The sequence below is a fragment of the Streptopelia decaocto genome (assembly GCF_964273445.1).
Source record: "Streptopelia decaocto genome assembly, chromosome: 1".
Taxonomy (NCBI): domain Eukaryota; kingdom Metazoa; phylum Chordata; class Aves; order Columbiformes; family Columbidae; genus Streptopelia; species Streptopelia decaocto.
In genome coordinates this window covers 2349327-2367387 of record NC_138663.1, presented here as the reverse complement: position 1 = coordinate 2367387, position 18061 = coordinate 2349327, and the positions used below count along the sequence as shown (strand labels likewise).

At 47.5% G+C, this 18061-nt stretch overlaps 1 protein-coding gene across 1 annotated transcript in view; it reads left to right on the top strand.

The window, feature by feature from the left end:
• Window positions 1–3120: 3120 nt before the first annotated feature.
• Window positions 3121–18061, top strand: part of LOC309449650 (uncharacterized protein) — a gene marked incomplete at both ends in the record, with an annotated part of 103188 nt that continues 88247 nt past the window's right edge. Inside the window, 11 exons of the mRNA XM_082071916.1 lie at window positions 3121–3196; window positions 6172–6228; window positions 6848–7028; window positions 7486–7645; window positions 8052–8145; window positions 9189–9362; window positions 10417–10577; window positions 11925–12054; window positions 13450–13566; window positions 14112–14267; window positions 14777–14893. Coding sequence (XP_081928042.1) covers window positions 3121–3196; window positions 6172–6228; window positions 6848–7028; window positions 7486–7645; window positions 8052–8145; window positions 9189–9362; window positions 10417–10577; window positions 11925–12054; window positions 13450–13566; window positions 14112–14267; window positions 14777–14893 — 1423 coding nt within the window. The remainder of the gene's footprint in view (window positions 3197–6171; window positions 6229–6847; window positions 7029–7485; window positions 7646–8051; window positions 8146–9188; window positions 9363–10416; window positions 10578–11924; window positions 12055–13449; window positions 13567–14111; window positions 14268–14776; window positions 14894–18061) is intronic.

Here is an 18061-nt window from a genome sequence, read left to right as displayed (position 1 = left end):
TGCATGCACACGTCCATATATTAATTCATATTTGCTAAGAAATTGGTTTAGTTTGTGGCATCCAGATTATTAAACACTTTTGAATCCTTTTCCTCAGCTTTGCAGTGTGGATCCAATGTGGCTATTCTGAGTCGGAGCCATTCTACACCCACAGGGTCTTTGCATTTTATGAATATTCACATTTACTCACTGATGGCCTGGGGCTAACTGTGCTTTTTCTTTGCCTCACAGTCTTCTAGGATTTATTCCTTATGTGACTATTTTCCTATTACTGTGCTAATGTGCATTTTCTACTGTATTTGCTCAGTGCTGAAGCATTAAACAATACTAGAGCTGGAAAAGAAAAATAGAAGAATCACACTTCCCTTGTTGGCTCCATATCCCTCCCAAGGTATCACCAGGAGAAGACCTGCTGTGGGATGATGTTGTCGCATGTCTTGTCATATCACACAGGCATCTTAGATGGACTCTCTTATTCTTTGAGAATAAACCAGTATTTCTTTGGAATTACAAAGAGGAATAGAGGTTTCTGTCAGGATTTAAGCTTTTTCTGAGTGATTTTTTTTTTTCCCATGAGTTTTGGGTTCATTCTATCCCAAAGGGTCAAGCAGCAAGGGAATGTCATCCTTGATTTAGGGCAGGAATGGAGAGGATGAGGTGGGAAAGGATAAAATGTCATATTTGGAAAGGCAGAAGGTATGACTCAGGTTGAGTCCAACATCAACCCTCATCTCTGACGGTAAAACTACTTACAAACCTGTTCTGAAGGCAAAGAGTTTGGAGCTTGTTAATTCACTGTCTGTCTTCTCTTAATTAGATGGGGTGGGTTGGTGACTGCTAAAGGCAATGAGGGCCATGAGCACTGGTGGCCTCCAGGGATGGTCACCTCATGGGGTGACACATTTTATTTTGGGCATGGGGAAGTGTAGAGATGTGAATGATGGGAGGAAGAGAAGAAGAGAGGATGGAAGGAGATACTTTTGGGAAAACATTGAAATAAGAGTCTGTGCAGGAACATTTCTGGAGGAACGTATGTTTTTAATAATGTTAACACAGAGCTAAGAAACCCAGTCAAAGGCTTTGCTGCCTTCCTTCTCCATGAAGGGCTTGTTATGGTCCAGGACAGACCCTGCCCAATGGACCTGAGAATTAAACAAGAAGGGAAAAGGGGATGCTGCCAGGTTGGAGCCCACAGATTTCACTGGCTGGTGACACTGCTGTATGATTTAATCACCTGTGCTCAAAATATTTTAACCTTCGTATGTGCAGCTCAACCATATGCAACTCTACTAATGTCAATGGAACTGCACTACGAAATACTAGCCCGTAATTTTCATTTTCTTCCTAAAGTGCACAAGTGAAGGTTGAAATATTTTGAGCACAGGTGATTAAATCGTACAGGATTAAATGAGAAGGGAAAAGGGGATGCTGCCAGGTTGGACATGCAAGAAGGATGCTGGGATCTGAGGGGCGTGATCTTGCTCAAGCTCACAATGCAACTTTCGCAAAAGAGGTGGGGGTAAAACCTAGTTTTCTTGGGTCTCAGCTCCACATTTCTCCTCTGTTACTTGATTTTCTAGAAGCTTGTTTACTCCTGTTGACGAAAAGCCTGCTCCTCTCCCTTTCTCTTCCCCTTTCTCTTCCCCTTTCTCTTCCCCTTTCTCTTCCCCTTTCTCTTCCCCTTTCTCTTCCCCTTTCTCTTCCCCTTTCTCTTCCCCTTTCTCTTCCCCTTTCTCTTCCCCTTTCTCTTCCCCTTTCTCTTCCCCTTTCTCTTCCCCTTTCTCTTCCCCTTTCTCTTCCCCTTTCTCTTCCCCTTTCTCATTTTTTTGAGGGGTCACACAGTGTTTTTCCTTTGAAGCCATCTCCACAGCAACTGATGGCAGCACCGCACAGCGGTTTTGGCGGGAGTTAGGAAAGAAGGACACAGCACAGCTTATCCGCTTGCACGGCAGAGGTCTGCATTACATCCAAGTACACCCAGCAATTAGGAGAAGAGAGGGGAATACAAGAAATGGAAAACACATTAGGGGAACTTAAGTCCTGAGGGTCTCAGAGTGATGTGATGTGATGGGCAAGGTGACCACAACCCTGATGCTCCTGCAGTCTACACAGAACCCAGGCTGCTCCATGCACTTGATTTTCATCTTGCATGTCTGAGGGTTCATTTAGGTGGGATTTTTCCAGGCGGTGCATAGGAGCTCAGCCTTGTTTCCCAAAAGGGACCCCATCTATTAATATGTGGTTTTTGAGGTTGCATGTTGTGAACTGGAAGGAACAATCCAGCCCTGGCAAAGAGTGAGGCTGGGTGAAGTCATAGAGCTCGTCTTTTCACCTCATCTTTAATTTCCACCCTGGAAGTTGTCCACGTCTCCCTGTGAAATCTCCTCAGCCCAAGACAAGCAGGTGAGACTGAGAATGGGAAAACAACTTTATTTTTCCCTAGTAAAATAGAATAAAACCCCTTCTGGCAGCTCCACTTCTGTTGCTTTGTAGAGAGAAGTCTCTGCTTCACAGAGAAACACTTCTGCAACCATTTTGGGGAGTTACTAAACCATCTATAGGCAATAATCAGAACTGTCATCCCCCTTTGGCTGCCCCATGATGTTGGGCTGGATCTCCAAGGGCAGCAAATGCAAGGCAGCTAATCCTGGATTTAGGAACCTGAAGGTTAGTCACAAAACAGGCTAATAGAGACTTGAGTGCAGGTGATTGCTCTCTGCAGTGATCTTCTGGTGATCTTTCCCTCCTGTGTAATTAGGGCAGCAAATGCTTCTCTCTTTCATTACACCACTAATATTCACATTTAGGCTTAATTACCTAAGGTGATTGTTGCCTGAAAAGGGTGTTGTTAGGGAAAGGTGCTGGGGGAGCAAAGCTGAGCTCTGCCCCGTAGCATCAGCAAAGAGATGAAGGAATTAGTGGATTTATGGACTTTAATGCTGACTACCTAAGCCAAGATGAGCTGTTGTAGCTGGAGAAAAGCTTCCCTTGCCACTGTAGGCAGGTGGGAGCATCACACTCAGATGACACGTGTTAAAGCCTCTTTTCTCCTGCAGATGAATGATTCTCCAGGCTGTGTGGTGACTCTAGGAACCAAGAAGGAACTTCTTCCTGAGGAACATGAAAATGTTATATGCCCAGATCTTTGCCCTGGCAGCAGCTGTGGTGCAGTACAGAGTCACGGTTGTTCATGAAGGTACGTGACAAGTGGGCTATGTGAATACAGAAGCTGGGGGTGATGTTGAGACACATCAGGGAGAAACAAAGATTTTCCAAACAGCTGTTTCTGCTAATGTCGTGGATAGACACATAGATGCTGTAGATGTAGTGCTGATGCCTTTAACCTCTGCATAGGGTCCTTTAGTTTGGAATCATCTGGCTAACAGAGCATCTCAGATGTCCTCCAAAGGCAGACAGGACCTGACTTGCTGCACTAGGGTTTATGAGGAAATCAGGGCTCTGCTCAGTGTCCTGCCTCTAATACTGCCCCATCTCAGCTGCTCCAGAGGAAGGTGGGGAGAAAGAGAAAAGCATGTCCCCTCCTGATTCCTCATCTGATCTCCAAGGCTTGGTACAAACCACCACGCAGAGGATGTGAGAGAAAAGACATCAAGGAAGCCTTGAAGCCCACAAAGAGCTTTCGGGGACAAAGGAATGGAGCCAAAAGGCAGGAGAAAAAAGGACCCCAGAGAAGAACCTCATGGAGTTACGGCATGATCCATGACATGTCCAAAATACCGGAATAGGTTGCCCAGAGATGTTGAAGATGCCTTATTCTTGGAAATATTCAAGGCCAGGCTGGATGGGGCTCTGGGCAACCTGATCTGGGTGAAGATGTCCCTGCTCATGGCAGGTGTTTGGACTGGATGGCCTTGAAAGGTCCTTTCCAACCCAAACTGTTCCATAATTCCATGATGTCTTTAGCCTCAGGATCCTGCACAAAGGACCATTGTGAGCATCCTGCAGAGCTAATCCAGAGCTCCCAGGACTGTCATGGGGCCGGGTATGATCCAGTGGCTCTTCCCTTTTCAAATTGTTTTTACAGCAACAAGCCCTCAGGCTTTGAAGGTGTAAATTCACCTGGACTAAACTCAGTAAATTCAACAAGGAGTTAATGGAGCTTTGGCAGCAGCTACAAAATTAACTTGATTAAGTTCCTGTCCGTCAATTAAGCCAATATACTTGACTATAATGCTATTTAATTCAAAGCTGGGAACAGTGCAATAAATCAACGTTTACAGATGTCTCTGGCAAACCTGTGATTGATGAAACGTGGTAATTTTGGAAGTGCATGGAAAATTTCAAATAAAATCATATCCCCTGTGATTAATAGAGCTGTCTGTGTTGATATTTTCTCCAGAAGGTACCAATCCAAATATGCTTAACACCACACGTTTCCAATGACAGCTTCAGGTACCTGATCCAAGCAGCAAAGAGACTCGGGTTTCATTGCCAAGCTGGAAAGGTGCTGAGCTCCTGGCTCAGCATCTCACAGAATGGGCTCTGATTGCCCCTTTATAAAGAAAGGGGAACCATCCTGCCCTTTATAATCCCATGGAGCTCTTGTTGTCTTTTTCCTCATTATCCTTGGATGCAAATGAAGGCAGGAGCATTGTGCGGGGTGAGCAAGACTCTGAGGGTCCAAGCATGATGGAAGAGGCTTTCTAGGGATCTGGGATGTGGAGACAATGGGTAGCAATGGCATTTTGAGCATGTTTTCCAGATCAGGGCCAAAAATGCGGGTCTCTCAGAGGGGGCTGGTGGATGGTCTTCATCTTGTGGAACCTTTGTTGGGATTTTCTTGTGGTAATACAGCTTGTGTCACCCTGAGAAGCTGCTGAAGATTTCCACCAGTTATGAGGTCAGAGCCAAGGACTGGAATGTTGAAGCCCAACCAAGGGAAAAGGGGTAGATCCAAAATAGAACTGGCAGGTGGAAAAAGAGCTTATGGTGAAAATTGAAATAGTTGTCTCCCATTTTTGTCAAGGGAAAGTGCTTTATATTCCCAACTATGTATGAGTAAAACAAAAACAACAACAGAGAGCCAGTTATTTTCCTGCAGTTAGCAGAGTTGGTAAGTCGTGAAGAGCTCAGTGTCAGGAGGTACAAAGAAAGAAGAAACCAAACGCCTTGGGCAACAAAGACCTTTGGACTGCCATCCATCCATAACCAGCAAATGATCCTTTATCCTGCTGTGTGGCCAAAGGGATTGATCAGGGACACAGCAATGAAGAGGAGCACAAAACCTACGTATTTCCAGGCCCTTTGGGGAGCATGCTTATAGAAAGTCAGGTAAACTGAAGAGGCTGAGCTAAAACAGCTTTCCATTTGCAGCAGAAACATGAGAAACCCACCTAGTGCATCTCCCCCAGTAACCTGGAACAACCTGGGTCTCCAGACCTGCAACTGAAAGTCAATGCTTGGGTTGGGTAAGGTGCAAAGGAGCAGTGACATAAAACTGAAGAGAAGTGTGAAGAGATTGAGCCCAGTCCTGGTGAGCAAGACACAAAAAGTCTTCCTCCAGCAGTCGGCACAGCCTGCTCTTTAACAACCCGACAGTAATAACTCATCATCTATCTGCAAGGGAGAGAAACACCGAAGAAAACAAAAATTTTGAACATCCCTCCTAGAACCTTCATTAATTTAAGCATCCCTGAAAGTCACCAGATTTGTGTCTGTGAAATATATTTATTGGATGCCTGAAGAAAATTAAATTAAATTGAGACTGAACACTGGAAAGGGAAATACACCTTGATGTTTGTTAAACAAATTTCCCTGTACACCTGTCTGTTCCCTGCCAGCTGTCATCAGATAGCTCTGGTTCCTACAGCAAAAACACTCAAATTGTTCACTCTTTGCACAAGATACTTTTCATATTTGGAGGCACTGGCAACATGGCATTGCAGAGCTAAATGCTTGCAGCATCCTGTGCCCTCTCCATGCAAGACTGGAAGACTTAGTTGGTTTAGTGTTGGCAAAGCATGGGTGGCCAGGTGGCCCTGTGTCAATGTGGGTGTCTCATGATGACTCTGGAGACTCTGATGGCAAGAAGCTCAGGGTGGTTGGTGGGGTGGCAGAGCTGCCACGTTCCCAAGTTTCAGTTTAGTGTGGTTCAGGTGTCAGCATCTGCCTCTGGGCATATGAAACCCCTTGGTGTCCTCTTGCTTCCAGCATGTCCTATAGACCTGCATGCCTTGATGGATCTGGGTGGCAGGGTTTGTGCCTCAGGTGAGAAACTGGGTGGGAGCAGCAAAACAGGGAACTAGGAAGAAATTACAGAGCCTGTTCTTCTGGGAAGCCCATGATTACCCACTTCATTGGGCCTGAGCATAGTCTCTCTTCCTGATCTGTGATATTTGGGGGTCTGCATGACTCAGGGGGGTTTATCTCGACAGGCTGAGCAAGTTGGGATTGTTTAGCCTGGAGAAGAGAAGGCTCCCTTGAGACCTTATTGTGGCCTTTCTGGACTTAAAGGGGCTGATAAGAAAGATGGGGACAGACTTTTGAGTAGGACCTGTTGCAATAGGACAAGGGGTGATGGTTTTAAACTAAAGGAGGGGAGATTCAGGCTGGACATGGGTAAAGAATTTTTACAGTGAGGGTGGTGAGAGCCTGGCCCAGGTTGGCCAGAGAGGTGGTGGAGGAACCATCCCTGGAGACATCCCAGGCCAGGCTGGACAGGGCTTTGAGCAACCTGAGCTGGTGAAGATGTCCCTGCTTATGGCAGGGGTTGGACTGAATGAGCTTCGAAATTCCTTCCAACCCAAACCATTCTGTGATTCTATGATCTTCTGGCTGGCTGATTGCATGGCATGGGATGAGTCTTCCTACCCCTCTTCTCCCTCAGCGTGCAGGACGGCGGAGGCAGCCGACATTTTGTTCCTCGTGGGGCAGTCACAGGGCACAAGGAAGGAGAGCTCTCGGCTGGTCAAGGACTTCATCAGCAGCATGGCCCGCTCCTTTGAGAACGTGGTGATGGGCAAAGGAGGCATCCGGCTGGCGGTGGCACTCTATGGGGAGAAAGCAAGGTGGGTCAGTCCATCCTCTACCACCAGTATGCAGGTTTTTATAATCCTCTGGCTCTAGATGGACGATCATGTCCACGTGGTTAAAGAGCTTTTGCTGCTCTGCTGAACCCTTGCAAGAGCAGAGCAGGAGTTCAACCCCCAGCAGTGTCACCAGAGTCTAGAGGTGCTTGGTCATGGGGATCTCTTTTCGGGTAAGGAGGTTGGTATTTAATGTAGCCACAAGAAATTCCCCACCATGCATTTTTACACAGTGTTTTATGGTAATGGGGCTCTGTGGCTCATACCCTGGACTCCGTTGGCCACTGTGAAGAGGACTCCTTGCCTACATATAAGCATAGTGTGACCAGCTAAATCTCAACATTATTGCTGGTCATAACTCTTATCAATGCATCCTTGCTGTGACAGCAGTGTTCTCTTGCTCCTTATTCACCCTTGTTCCCCCATTTCTCATTCCCAGGATGAGTATTGAGCTCACAGATTACGTGACCATGGAAGAAATGCTGGTGGCCATTCAGGGTCTCTCTCTCAAGGGCGGCAGCTTAAAAACAGGGTCAGCCCTGGTGTTTGCAGCTCACGCCATGTCTCGCCTGGACACGCTGCGAGAGGAGGCAGCAAAGGTAAGCGACCTTCCGTGATGGCTTCCCTGGTGTCATCCTCAGTAGGGATCAGACCTCTAACTTCTTCACCGGAAGGCATGAATGAGCCATTTGGTTTTTATTTATTCCATCTGATTTTTAGCTTGGAGTTGAGGTACCACGTTTAGGAGGTCACTTTATTGGTAATAGAAAGAGGCAGGCACCTACAACATTTATGCTCTGCTTCCTTCCCAGCTCATGCTCATGAAAGCTGATTTCATCCGAGTTACTGCAGAGGTGTGGGTTATCGGAGGATTTATTTTCAAGTGCTCATCCCTTTAGAGAGAGGGACTCCATCCAAGGTCTGGCTTCTCAGTGTTAAAATCCAGCACCTGTCTCTGTGAGGTTGCACTCTTCCACTCTCTGGCTCTTATGCCAATTCTTGTAGGTCGTCGTTTTGATCACGGATGGGAAATCCAGCGACTCAGTTGAAGACAAAGCCCAGGTCCTGCAGGACAGGGGGGTGACGGTGTTTGCTGTAGGTACGTATGGACACGCTAAGTTACATGGAGTATCACCACCCAATACTGCGTATGCACCAGCACTGGGGAATATTCTTGATACACGACACCCATCTCCTCTAAAAACTGTACCTGTCCCCAGGCTCAGCCACTAAAACTGCTGCAAGTACAGTAAAAACACATCTGTGCTGTGCTTGTATATTTTTGTTGTTGTTGTCAGTAGCTGATTTATTCCGTGGAAATCTGCGGTTTTGCATCTGTCAAAACTACTTGCGAATTCAGGAGGAGTTCAATAAATAGTTCCATAAAAGTCAAAATGTTTTGATGTGACATTTTCAAAAATGAAATGGTTTTACTTTTGAAGGTTTCTTTTAATGGGGTTTAGAGACCGACTTCAGCTATCTTAAAAATGTCCATCAGAATAATTCCATTGGCAAGGAAGAGTTTCAATTGCTCCCCCATCCCCAAGAGATAAATGCAGCCATTTATTACAGATCAAATCCTTCCCTTCACCAAACATTTCAGGGGGAAAAAAGGGGATGGCAGTGGTGTTTATAGGGAGAAACCAAGTCAATTTGGACAAATGTGAGGTGAAAATTAGAGAGGGTTTGTTTATTGGGTTACCCTCTCCCCCACCCCATTTTTTATTTCAACCCCAGGAAAACCTGCAATTTCCACACAAACTCTCAAAGTCCCGTTGTCTGTTCATCCACCAGAAGGACAGAAATGTCTCTGGATCCAAGGCGAAGGATGAGGCCAGATCCTACCCTGCTCCTTTCCACTTTCCACCCCAAGAGAGCTTTCCACCTCTGGGCCCATTAGCAGCCAAGTCCACTGGGTCAGTCTCTAACATGCCTCTGGGGAAAACTTCGACCTTTTGCCCATCCAGCTTGAGTGTCCATTCCTCGTTCCATCCTTCACCATGGTAGCGTGACCGCAAAGTTGGTGTGAAACTCAAAGGCCAAAACATTGCTCCTGCTTGCTCTTGACAGCCCTTTCCAAGGCCTGGCCTGCCTCAGGGGTGGTGTTTGATGTCCTCCTTTCCTCTTCTTTTCTTCTTCTAGGAATTAAGGATGCCGACAAGAATGAACTGAAAAAAATAGCTTCAGAGCCCACTGCAGAACACGTGCTTTATGTTGAAGATTTCCACCTGCTCACCAAAGTGGCACCCAAACTCTCTCGAAGGCTCTGCTTCACTGCCTCAGAGCCACCACGACCCGTCAAACAGACTGTCCAAGGTGTGTCAGGGCTCTCCCTTTACCCTACTTTCCACCTGCTCAAACCAGCCCCTTCCCAGTCCCTGGATGTGCCATCTACACCATTGAGATGGACCTTCCACATCCCCTCTGCTCGTCACAAAGGAGTTATAGTGATTGGATGACCCTGGAGGAGCAACCAGCTCATAGAATCATAGAATCATTTAGGTTGGAAAAGACCCTCAAGATCATTGAGTCCAACCATTGACCCAACACTCTCACTAAACCATGTCCCTCAGAACCTCATCTAGCTCATGGAACACCTGTTTCTTGGGGGCAATGGTCCTGTGCATTTTGTTTGTGTTTGCATCTCCATGGTTTGTCTGGTGATACCAGACACTGAAAGTCTTGCTGCTGGTTCAAACAAAAGGAGCAGCAATAGGCTGTGGCAACATTTCTAACCCTTGGGGGCTTTCATGATGGGCTTCTCATGGTGAACTCCAGCAGCACATCACAGGAAGAACTTCGTTCCTTGCAGAAGATTCTAAGAACAGCTAAAGAGTTTTTCAAAGACATCTGGATCTCTGCACAAACAGATACTGATGTTGCAGCAAATCCAGAGGCAACAGCAATGAATTTCGGCCCCACTCTTGGCACTCAAACTCATGAAAAGATGAGTTAAAAGCTTGGGATAGAGTTTGGAGGAACTTCATCCAAGTCACTAGAGGGTCTGCCTTTGCCTTTCTCTTTCTCTTCCACTCCTTCTCTCTCTCTCTTTCTCTCTCTCTCTCTCGCTCTCTCTTGCTCTCTTTCTCTCACCTTCTCTCTCTCTCCTTCTCTCTCTCCTTCTCTCTTTCTCTTTCTTTCTCTTTCTCTTTCTCTTTCTCTTTCTCTTTCTCTTTCTCTTTCTGGCCTGGAAACAAATCACAGCTGCTCCAGCACACTTGGTCTAAGTGGGTGCCATCTATACCCAAGGCTTTCTCTGTATTGAATACATTGACTCCATCAATGAACAACCTGCACGTTTCCAACACCGGTGCCATCACAGTCCAAACCAAAGGTCCTTTTCTTTCTTTTTTATTTTTTTTTTTTTCAGCTGAGAAGATCATCGGTCCCCAGGATCTGTATGTCAGTGAGCACAGCCACAGCTCGCTGCGACTCACGTGGATGCCAGCTACAGGGAGGGTGACAGGGTACCGTGTCCACCTGCAGCGCTTGCTGCCTTCGGGGCAGCTGGATTCAGATGACCAACAGCAGGTAGAGTTGTGTCCCCATTTTGCAGAGCACCACTTACAGGCCCCAGTGTCTGGGTTTGGTCCTCTGCTGAGGCTGCTGGTGGCACAGCCTGGTTAGGAGATCATAGAATAGTCTGGGTTGGAAAGGACCTTCAAAGCTCATCTAGCCCAACCCTGTGCCATGAGCAGGGACATCTTCACCAGCTCAGGTTGCTCAGAGCCCCGTCCAGCCTGGCCTGGGATGTCTCCAGGGATGGTTCAGCCACCACCTCTCTGGTCAACCTGGGTCAGGCTCTCACCACCCTCAGGGCAACAATTTCTTCCTCACGTCTGGCCTGAATCTCCCCTCTTTTAGTTTAAAACCATCACCCCTTGTCCTATCGCAACAGACCCTGCCCAGAAGTCCATCCCCATCTTTACTCCATGTACCTCAGCTAACCTGGCCACAGCCCAGTGCATTAGTATAAATTCCTGAAGCTGCTGCTTGAAGTGAAGGTCTATAGATGAACCATCAGATTTGCAGGTGTGTTGATTGCTCATGCTAATTTTGGCATTGCTGTTGTGGTGAGTTGGAGTTTCTGGGGATGATAGGTGGAAACGTAGGGAGGAAGAAGGATGTGGCATGAACTGGCACAAACTCTGTTGGGATAATAAGAACATGTAAATGAGAAGCGCTCTTTGTCTCTGAGAGGAGGTATCCTCTCAAACAAGCAACATACCCAGTTCCTCTTGCTGCTAAGGTTGCTCATCTTGGTAAGATTTCCACGTGCTTACGTTTTGGATTTGCCATGTCGTTGTGTGAGGGACGTGGCCATGTGTGCCAGCTTGCTCCAGTTCAGCTTGGTCATTGCACAAAGTTTGAGAGCAAGATAGAAGGCCAGAAGATGTATGCCTAAAAACGTTGATTTCTAATAATAGAACAAATCTATGGAAGTATAAATTATTAAGGTTAATATTATTAATTGTATTAATTATTAAGATCATCTTTAACAAGAATGATCATCCTTGGCTGCTTCAGAACCTCATAAGAACACAGTGAAAACACAGAAGTTGTCTCCACCTCTCTTGCCCTCAGGTTACATTGAAATCTCCCTCTATGAGATTAAAATAAACTTTCTTTGCCACTGATGGTTGCTCTTCCTCAATTTTTCAGAAGAGGATTGGGAACCACCCTCACCCTTATGCATGTTCTTGTTTTCATGGAGTTTTTTCTGGACTACCTCATGAAATCCACTCTTGATGCTCTCCTGTGTTGGTTCTATGTCCAGTGTGAATCCAAATTATCATTTCTTCCCAACCTTTTGCAAACATACTGAGTCTTCTGCTGTCATGGAGATGTAATGGTGTCATTTGTCCCCTTGTGTGACAGATTGTGGTGGATGGTGACAAAAGTACCGTGCTGGTGACTGATCTGAAACCCAACACCAAGTATGTCTTCACGGTGAGGGCCATCTATGCAGATGCTCCTGGGGAGTCAGCAGCTGTCAAGGGGAAAACAAGTAGGTGGCTCTTTTGTAGTCATCCCTGTGTGTTCCTTGTCTGGGTACAGGAAAAAAAACCCACCTCAAAACTGTACATGTGAGGAGAGGTGGGAATGGGTAGGAAGATGCTCACGCAAATGCCCATGGTGTGAGATGCAGGGTTGCGAGTGGGTGCACTTGAAAGCAGAGGGTGCAGCCCACTGGATACCTCACATCATCTGATTTAATAACCAGCAGAATTTAACGAATCCAGTCTGGGATTCAGTTCATAGAACACTCGTGTTACCTGGGATGAGAAAGCTTTTGGAGACCATGGGTTGAGAAAAACAGATATGAGTTTTATGGAGAGATGTATATTCTGAACACCTTGTTTTAGAAACGGGTGGTCCAAAAGTTTGGGTTGGTGCTATGCATGCACATAGGGCTTCATTTCTCATTCAAGGTGAACACCAAGGTGGTATGATCATGGCCTTTAGGAAATGTCCCATGAAACGATGTAGGCTTCCTTTGGTTTGTAATCTGCCAAGCCAATTTCCTTTGCTGTCACATGGCTGGCTGTAATTGCAAGGTTCTTGGAAACAAAGGAGCAAATTCACTCTTGACCAAACCCTGGAGTGCAAGACACGGGGTCAGATGTGATGGATGGAGCAGGTTTTTGTCCCAGAAGTCTCTGCACTACTCCAAGGGTTTTCAAGAGTTTAAGGGGTGCACTAATTCTGTTTCTCTCCCTGTTTTGCAAGAAGTGCCAAGACTGTTTTGCCCAAGGGGTTTTTAAAAGAATTATTCCTTTCTTCCCTGTCTTTTGTTTCTTCCCCCACCCCCTGCAATGTCTTATATTGTTTGTCTTCTTGAGGGAAGTTCTCCGACAGGATGAATAAATAAAGCGCCTCAATGAGGTTGACTCATATGTACTTGCCGGGAATAAGATGGAATGTCTTTATGGGTAGAAATAAAGTCATTTGATCTCTTCTCTTATTGTCCCCAACATGAAGCTGGAGGCAAAAGCTATAAATCTGTCTGCCATGGCTGACTGGATCAAAATGGGTTCCTCTTTGTAAGAGTTGCATCCATAGGCACAAGTAGCATTTGATTCATGTGTCCTTGCTCAGCCTCCATGAAACCACAGCAGACTGTCTCTGCTCAAGAGGAAATGCCATGTGGGTAGATATTGCACAGTTCCCAACACCATTCCAAGAGGAAGCCCACAAGCTCCCTGCCTTGGGGGTTTTCAGCTCAATTTTCAAGCAGATGAGGGTTTGATAGAGAGGAGGTGGTTGCTTTTGAGGATTCAGCCAAGAGAACAGGGAGAACTGGTGCTGCCCACTTTTGTGTCTCTGTTCTTGAAGACAAAAAGGTTTTCCAAGGGTCTTTGCCATGGCATATCAATTTCTGCAATATTTTTGTATCCCAAAGCACCTGTGCCTCCAGTCACTAACTTTCGTGTGATAGAAGAAGGGCCTTTTAGCTTGAAGGTGGCTTGGACACCTCCGCTGGGCAAGCTGGAGGGCTACAAGATCTACATCCCCAGAGGTAAGTTCAGATTTTATTAATTTCTCTTGGACTTGGCTTTAAAAAGAGCAGTGACCTGAGGACAGAAAAGGTGCCATTTTGTCCAAGGAAGAATGCACCATGGAGTTCCTGGCATTAGTCTGGAAGGAGGCCAGGTTAACCTCTTCCAGACAGCTTGCTTCCTTCAGGAGAGTCCTTTGAAGGACTTTCTTTTGAAGTACAAGATGAGAATGGTGCTGTGGATGCCTTGTGCCTATTTGCACTGTCACATCCAGACCTACCGTGGATATTTTTCATACTCAAATGCCTGCTTTGGTGTGGATGTGGGGTGAGTTCAAGCCTTTGTTATGGCTCACACTCACCTCTATGTGATCTGGAGAGCTAGGACAGTGTGGAACTATCAAGCTTTATATAAAGACATCACTCTCAGCAACATCACATGGGTTGGGGGACTTCAACCATGCACTTGAACCAGATTCTATCATGTTCTTCACCATGTTATGAAGACATCACCATGGGATGTAGACAGGAAGTCTTCACCATCACTCTCCTCCTCGATTTTACAGCCAACAGACAAGGAATGACCTACGAGCAGGTTCTCCGCAGTGATGTCTCTTCCCATGTGCTGGATAACTTGCAGGAGGACAGAGAATACAACATCAGCATCTACGCCGTGTACCCCCAGGGGCCGAGCCGGCCTGTGGCTGCTGTGGGGAGAACATGTAAGAGGTTTGACTCTGTGGCTGGTCTCTTCTTGCCCTGGGCACTCTCTTCACACCCTTGGCAGTTGATAAGCACCTCACAGCTGGTGGGTGTTGTAGGGTGATGTGCATCAAAGGAGACACGTTCAACAGATTCTTAACTCCAACCTTGAGCTCTGCTCTCCCCCATCACATGCATGGACATGGACACCCTTGAACACCATCACGCTGTTTGGGAGGAAGGGTGGGAGATGTGCCAGAGCCTCACTTGCCCTCCTGTTTTGCACACACACTGCATAAAGCAAATCAGGTAGCGCATTAGAATCATTGGTCCTGGAAAGCAATGGTCACAGATGTGGTCACCACTGCTATTATAAGGTGTCTTCAGCCTGTCAGGGAGGGCAGGAGCCCTTTTAACTCCCTCTCCTGGTGACAGGCAGGCTGGAGAAATAACAATGCAGGGAGGGCAACCAGCAAAGTGCTCCACGGGCAAGTAAGTTCTCTGGGGGGTTTGTTCCTTGTCTTTCTAGTGAAGCTTCTGCCTGTGAAAAGCATCTTGCTGCAGAATGAGACCACCAACACGCTCCAGGCAAGGTGGAGCCCTGTCCGGGGTGCAACGGGGTACAGACTCACCTGGACATCAGCAGGTAGAGACTCAGGACTGGGATGCATGCATCAGTGAGTGGGGACATGGAGAGACAGGAGCACTGAGGTCCCCAAGGCATTCGGTGCATTGACACCTTCTGTGTCCAGATATGCAACAAGAAGCTGGGGGAAAACAGATTTTTTGGGCTCCGTGAATGGTGGAGTTTTATGCCCATGGGTATAAAGCAGCAGCTTGCAACAGACAGCCATACAGTAGGTGTATCCAAACTCCGCCATGGATGCAAAAATCCCTGCTCCGGCTCTGCATAAATCAGGATAATGGCTATCCAGCCTTGTTGACATGGGATTAATGCTGGATTTACTGGGCCTGAGTAGCTCTGGAAGGGATTAATAGCTGGAAGGGAGCTGCTAAAGTTGTCCATGCAGAGCTGAACATCCAACCTGCACTGAGAGTGTCCAGCTCTGGGTCCTCAGCACAGGACACACATGGACCTGCTGGAGAGGGGCCAGAGGAGCCACAGGAACAATCCGAGGCTGGAACAGCTCTGCTGGGGGACAGGTGAGAGAGTTGAGGTGTTCAGCTGCAGAAGAGAAGCTTCGGGGAGACCTTATTGTGGCCTTTCCAGACTTAAAAGGGGTTGAGAAGAAAGATGGGAACAGACTTTTGAGCAGGACCTGTTGCAATAGGACAAGGGGTGATTATTTTAAACTAAAGGAGGGAGATTCAGGCTGGACAAGAGGAAGAAATTGTTGGCCCTGAGGATGGTGAGAGCCTGGTCCAGGTTGGCCAGAGTGGTGGTAGAGGAACCATCCCTGGAGACATCCCAGGCCAGGCTGGACGGGGCTCTGAGCAACCTGAGCTGGTGAGGATGTCCCTGCTCATGGCAGGGGGGGAACTGGTGGAGCTGGGGAGGTCCCTTCCAACCCAGACTACTCTATGATCCCAGAGCCCCTGAGCAGCTGGGGTTACCTCCTTTTGGGACAACAGGTACCACATTACAGACTGGAAGTGCCTGTACTTGTTGCTTTTCTCTCTGCAGCCCTAAGACCTGGCTTCATCTCCCAGCATTCCATAATGCCTTCTCATTCTCACACAAACTTCTGTGTTTGAAGACAGATCTTCATTTGCAGCTGGAGCTTTTCCCCTGCCCCGAACCCAAACATATTTTCATTGCTGGTGTGGGGGAGCAGAAGTTAGAAATTCAAGTTTGATGGCATATTTTGGCCTTGGGAGATGGATGTTTTTGTGATTCAAAGATGAGATGGGGTGTCAGAACACCTGGGCTCCATCACAGGCTTTGAATAAATAGCACACTCTCCTCTGGCTCATTTCCCTTGGTTATGAAATGAGGAGACATCTCCTACCAGGGGAGGGAGGGTTATTTGGAGAACAGCTCTGAAGGTCATCAGAAGGGAAAATTCTTTAGAGGGAAGGCATAAACGTGTTTTTATTGCTTCGTAATGAACGGTTCTCCAGAAAAAAAATCACAGAACACCCCAAAACTCACCTTCACACAGTCCTTGCTCAATACCCCAGCTAGAAATGGAGCGTGCACCTCCTCAGCCTGCCATGTCATTGGAGTGGGGACACACCTTGAGGGGACAGTGTGGGTCATCCTCAAATAAAGAAGCAAGGGCACATCACCTCTGCTGCAGGTTTGCTCTTTCTGAGCAGCTCTTTCACCCGGTACCAGTTCACCCCAAATCCAGAGGTGGTAAAATCCCAAGGGGCAACCCACCCTCTACTGCAGGGTCCTTCTCCAACACCCCATCCCATCCTGGGTCCATGCGTTATGGGTGTTGGAATCCAGATGCCTTCTGCCCATCCCTGTGCAGCCGTCCCAGACCGTGGAGGCATTTTGTTTTTCTTCTCCGACTTTTAAGACAGAGAACAGTTAAACATAAACGAGCTGCTGATGTGGAGAGAAGATCCATGGAATGAGGGGTGGGAGAGGGAGGGGGAGGGGGCTCAGGGTGCTGTGGAGCAGAAGATGGGGACATGGCACCCTCCAGCGACCAAACTGCAAACGGCAGCCTCCTCCCTTCCAAACCCCAACCTGCTGCTGCCCGCACTTCTCTGCCCCTCTGAAAATGGGGTGAGATCCCCAGGGATTGGGTTTTAACTCTTCTTGTGCCGTTCCTCCCTCTAGAGTGATACCGAGAGGTTTAGCTGAGTGGTTTCTAGGATACAAGGATACATAAATGAGAAAATGTATTTTGTGGCATCCGTTGGCTTCAGCATCCTGCATGGAAGGCAAGATGACTCCAGCACTGAGTCCCCCAGGGTGGGCAGAGTGTGGCCCTCCTACGCATCTACTCACAGGCCCATACATGACCATTTGTGTGATGCTAGCTTATTTATTTTGTTTGTCCTGCAAAGCCCTGCGTTATAAAATCGTTGAATCATAGAATCAGTTTGGCTGGAAAAGACCCTCAGGATCATTGAGTCCAGCTATAACCTAACTCTGGCACTGTGCCATGTCCCTGAGAATCTCATCTCTGCATCTTTTAAAACCCTCCAGGGATGGTGACTCCAGCACTGCCCTGGGCAGCCTGTTCCAATGCCCCACAGCCCTTTGGGGAAGAAATTGTTCCCCAGATCCAACCTCAACCTCCCCTGGTGCAACTTGAGGCCGTTTCCTCTGCTCCTGGCGCTTGTTCCTGGGGAGCAGAGCCCGACCCCCCCCGGCTCCAAGCTCCTTTCAGGCAGTTCAGAGATCAGAAGGTCTCCCCTCAGCTCCTGTTCTCCAGCTGAACCCCCCAGGTCCCTCAGCCGCTCCCATCACACTTGTGCTCCAGCCCCTCACCAGCTCCGTTCCCTTCTCTCCACTCGCTCCAGCACCTCAAGGCCTTTCTTGGTGTGAGTGGCCCAAAACTGCCCCCAGTATTCAAGGTGGGGCCTCACCAGCCTTGATCTATTGGTGATCACTGAGGTCTGCCCAAGTGGCTGTGTCTTATTTCTACCTGCATATACATTCGCTCTTCAACTAAGATATGTGCTCGTTGCACTAAGCCATGTCCCTACCGTCCACAGCTTGTGGACCTTGCCAGCACGCATGCAAACCAGGAGGATGAAGTTCCATTCAATCTCACGCAACTGTGTACTTCTCAAGTGGTTGTTTTTGTGCTTTCCCACTGTCCTCTCAGCCAAGGAGACCCAAGGAGGTTGGTCCTCCTTGGTCTGACCCAAGAGAGCCCAGACATAATTT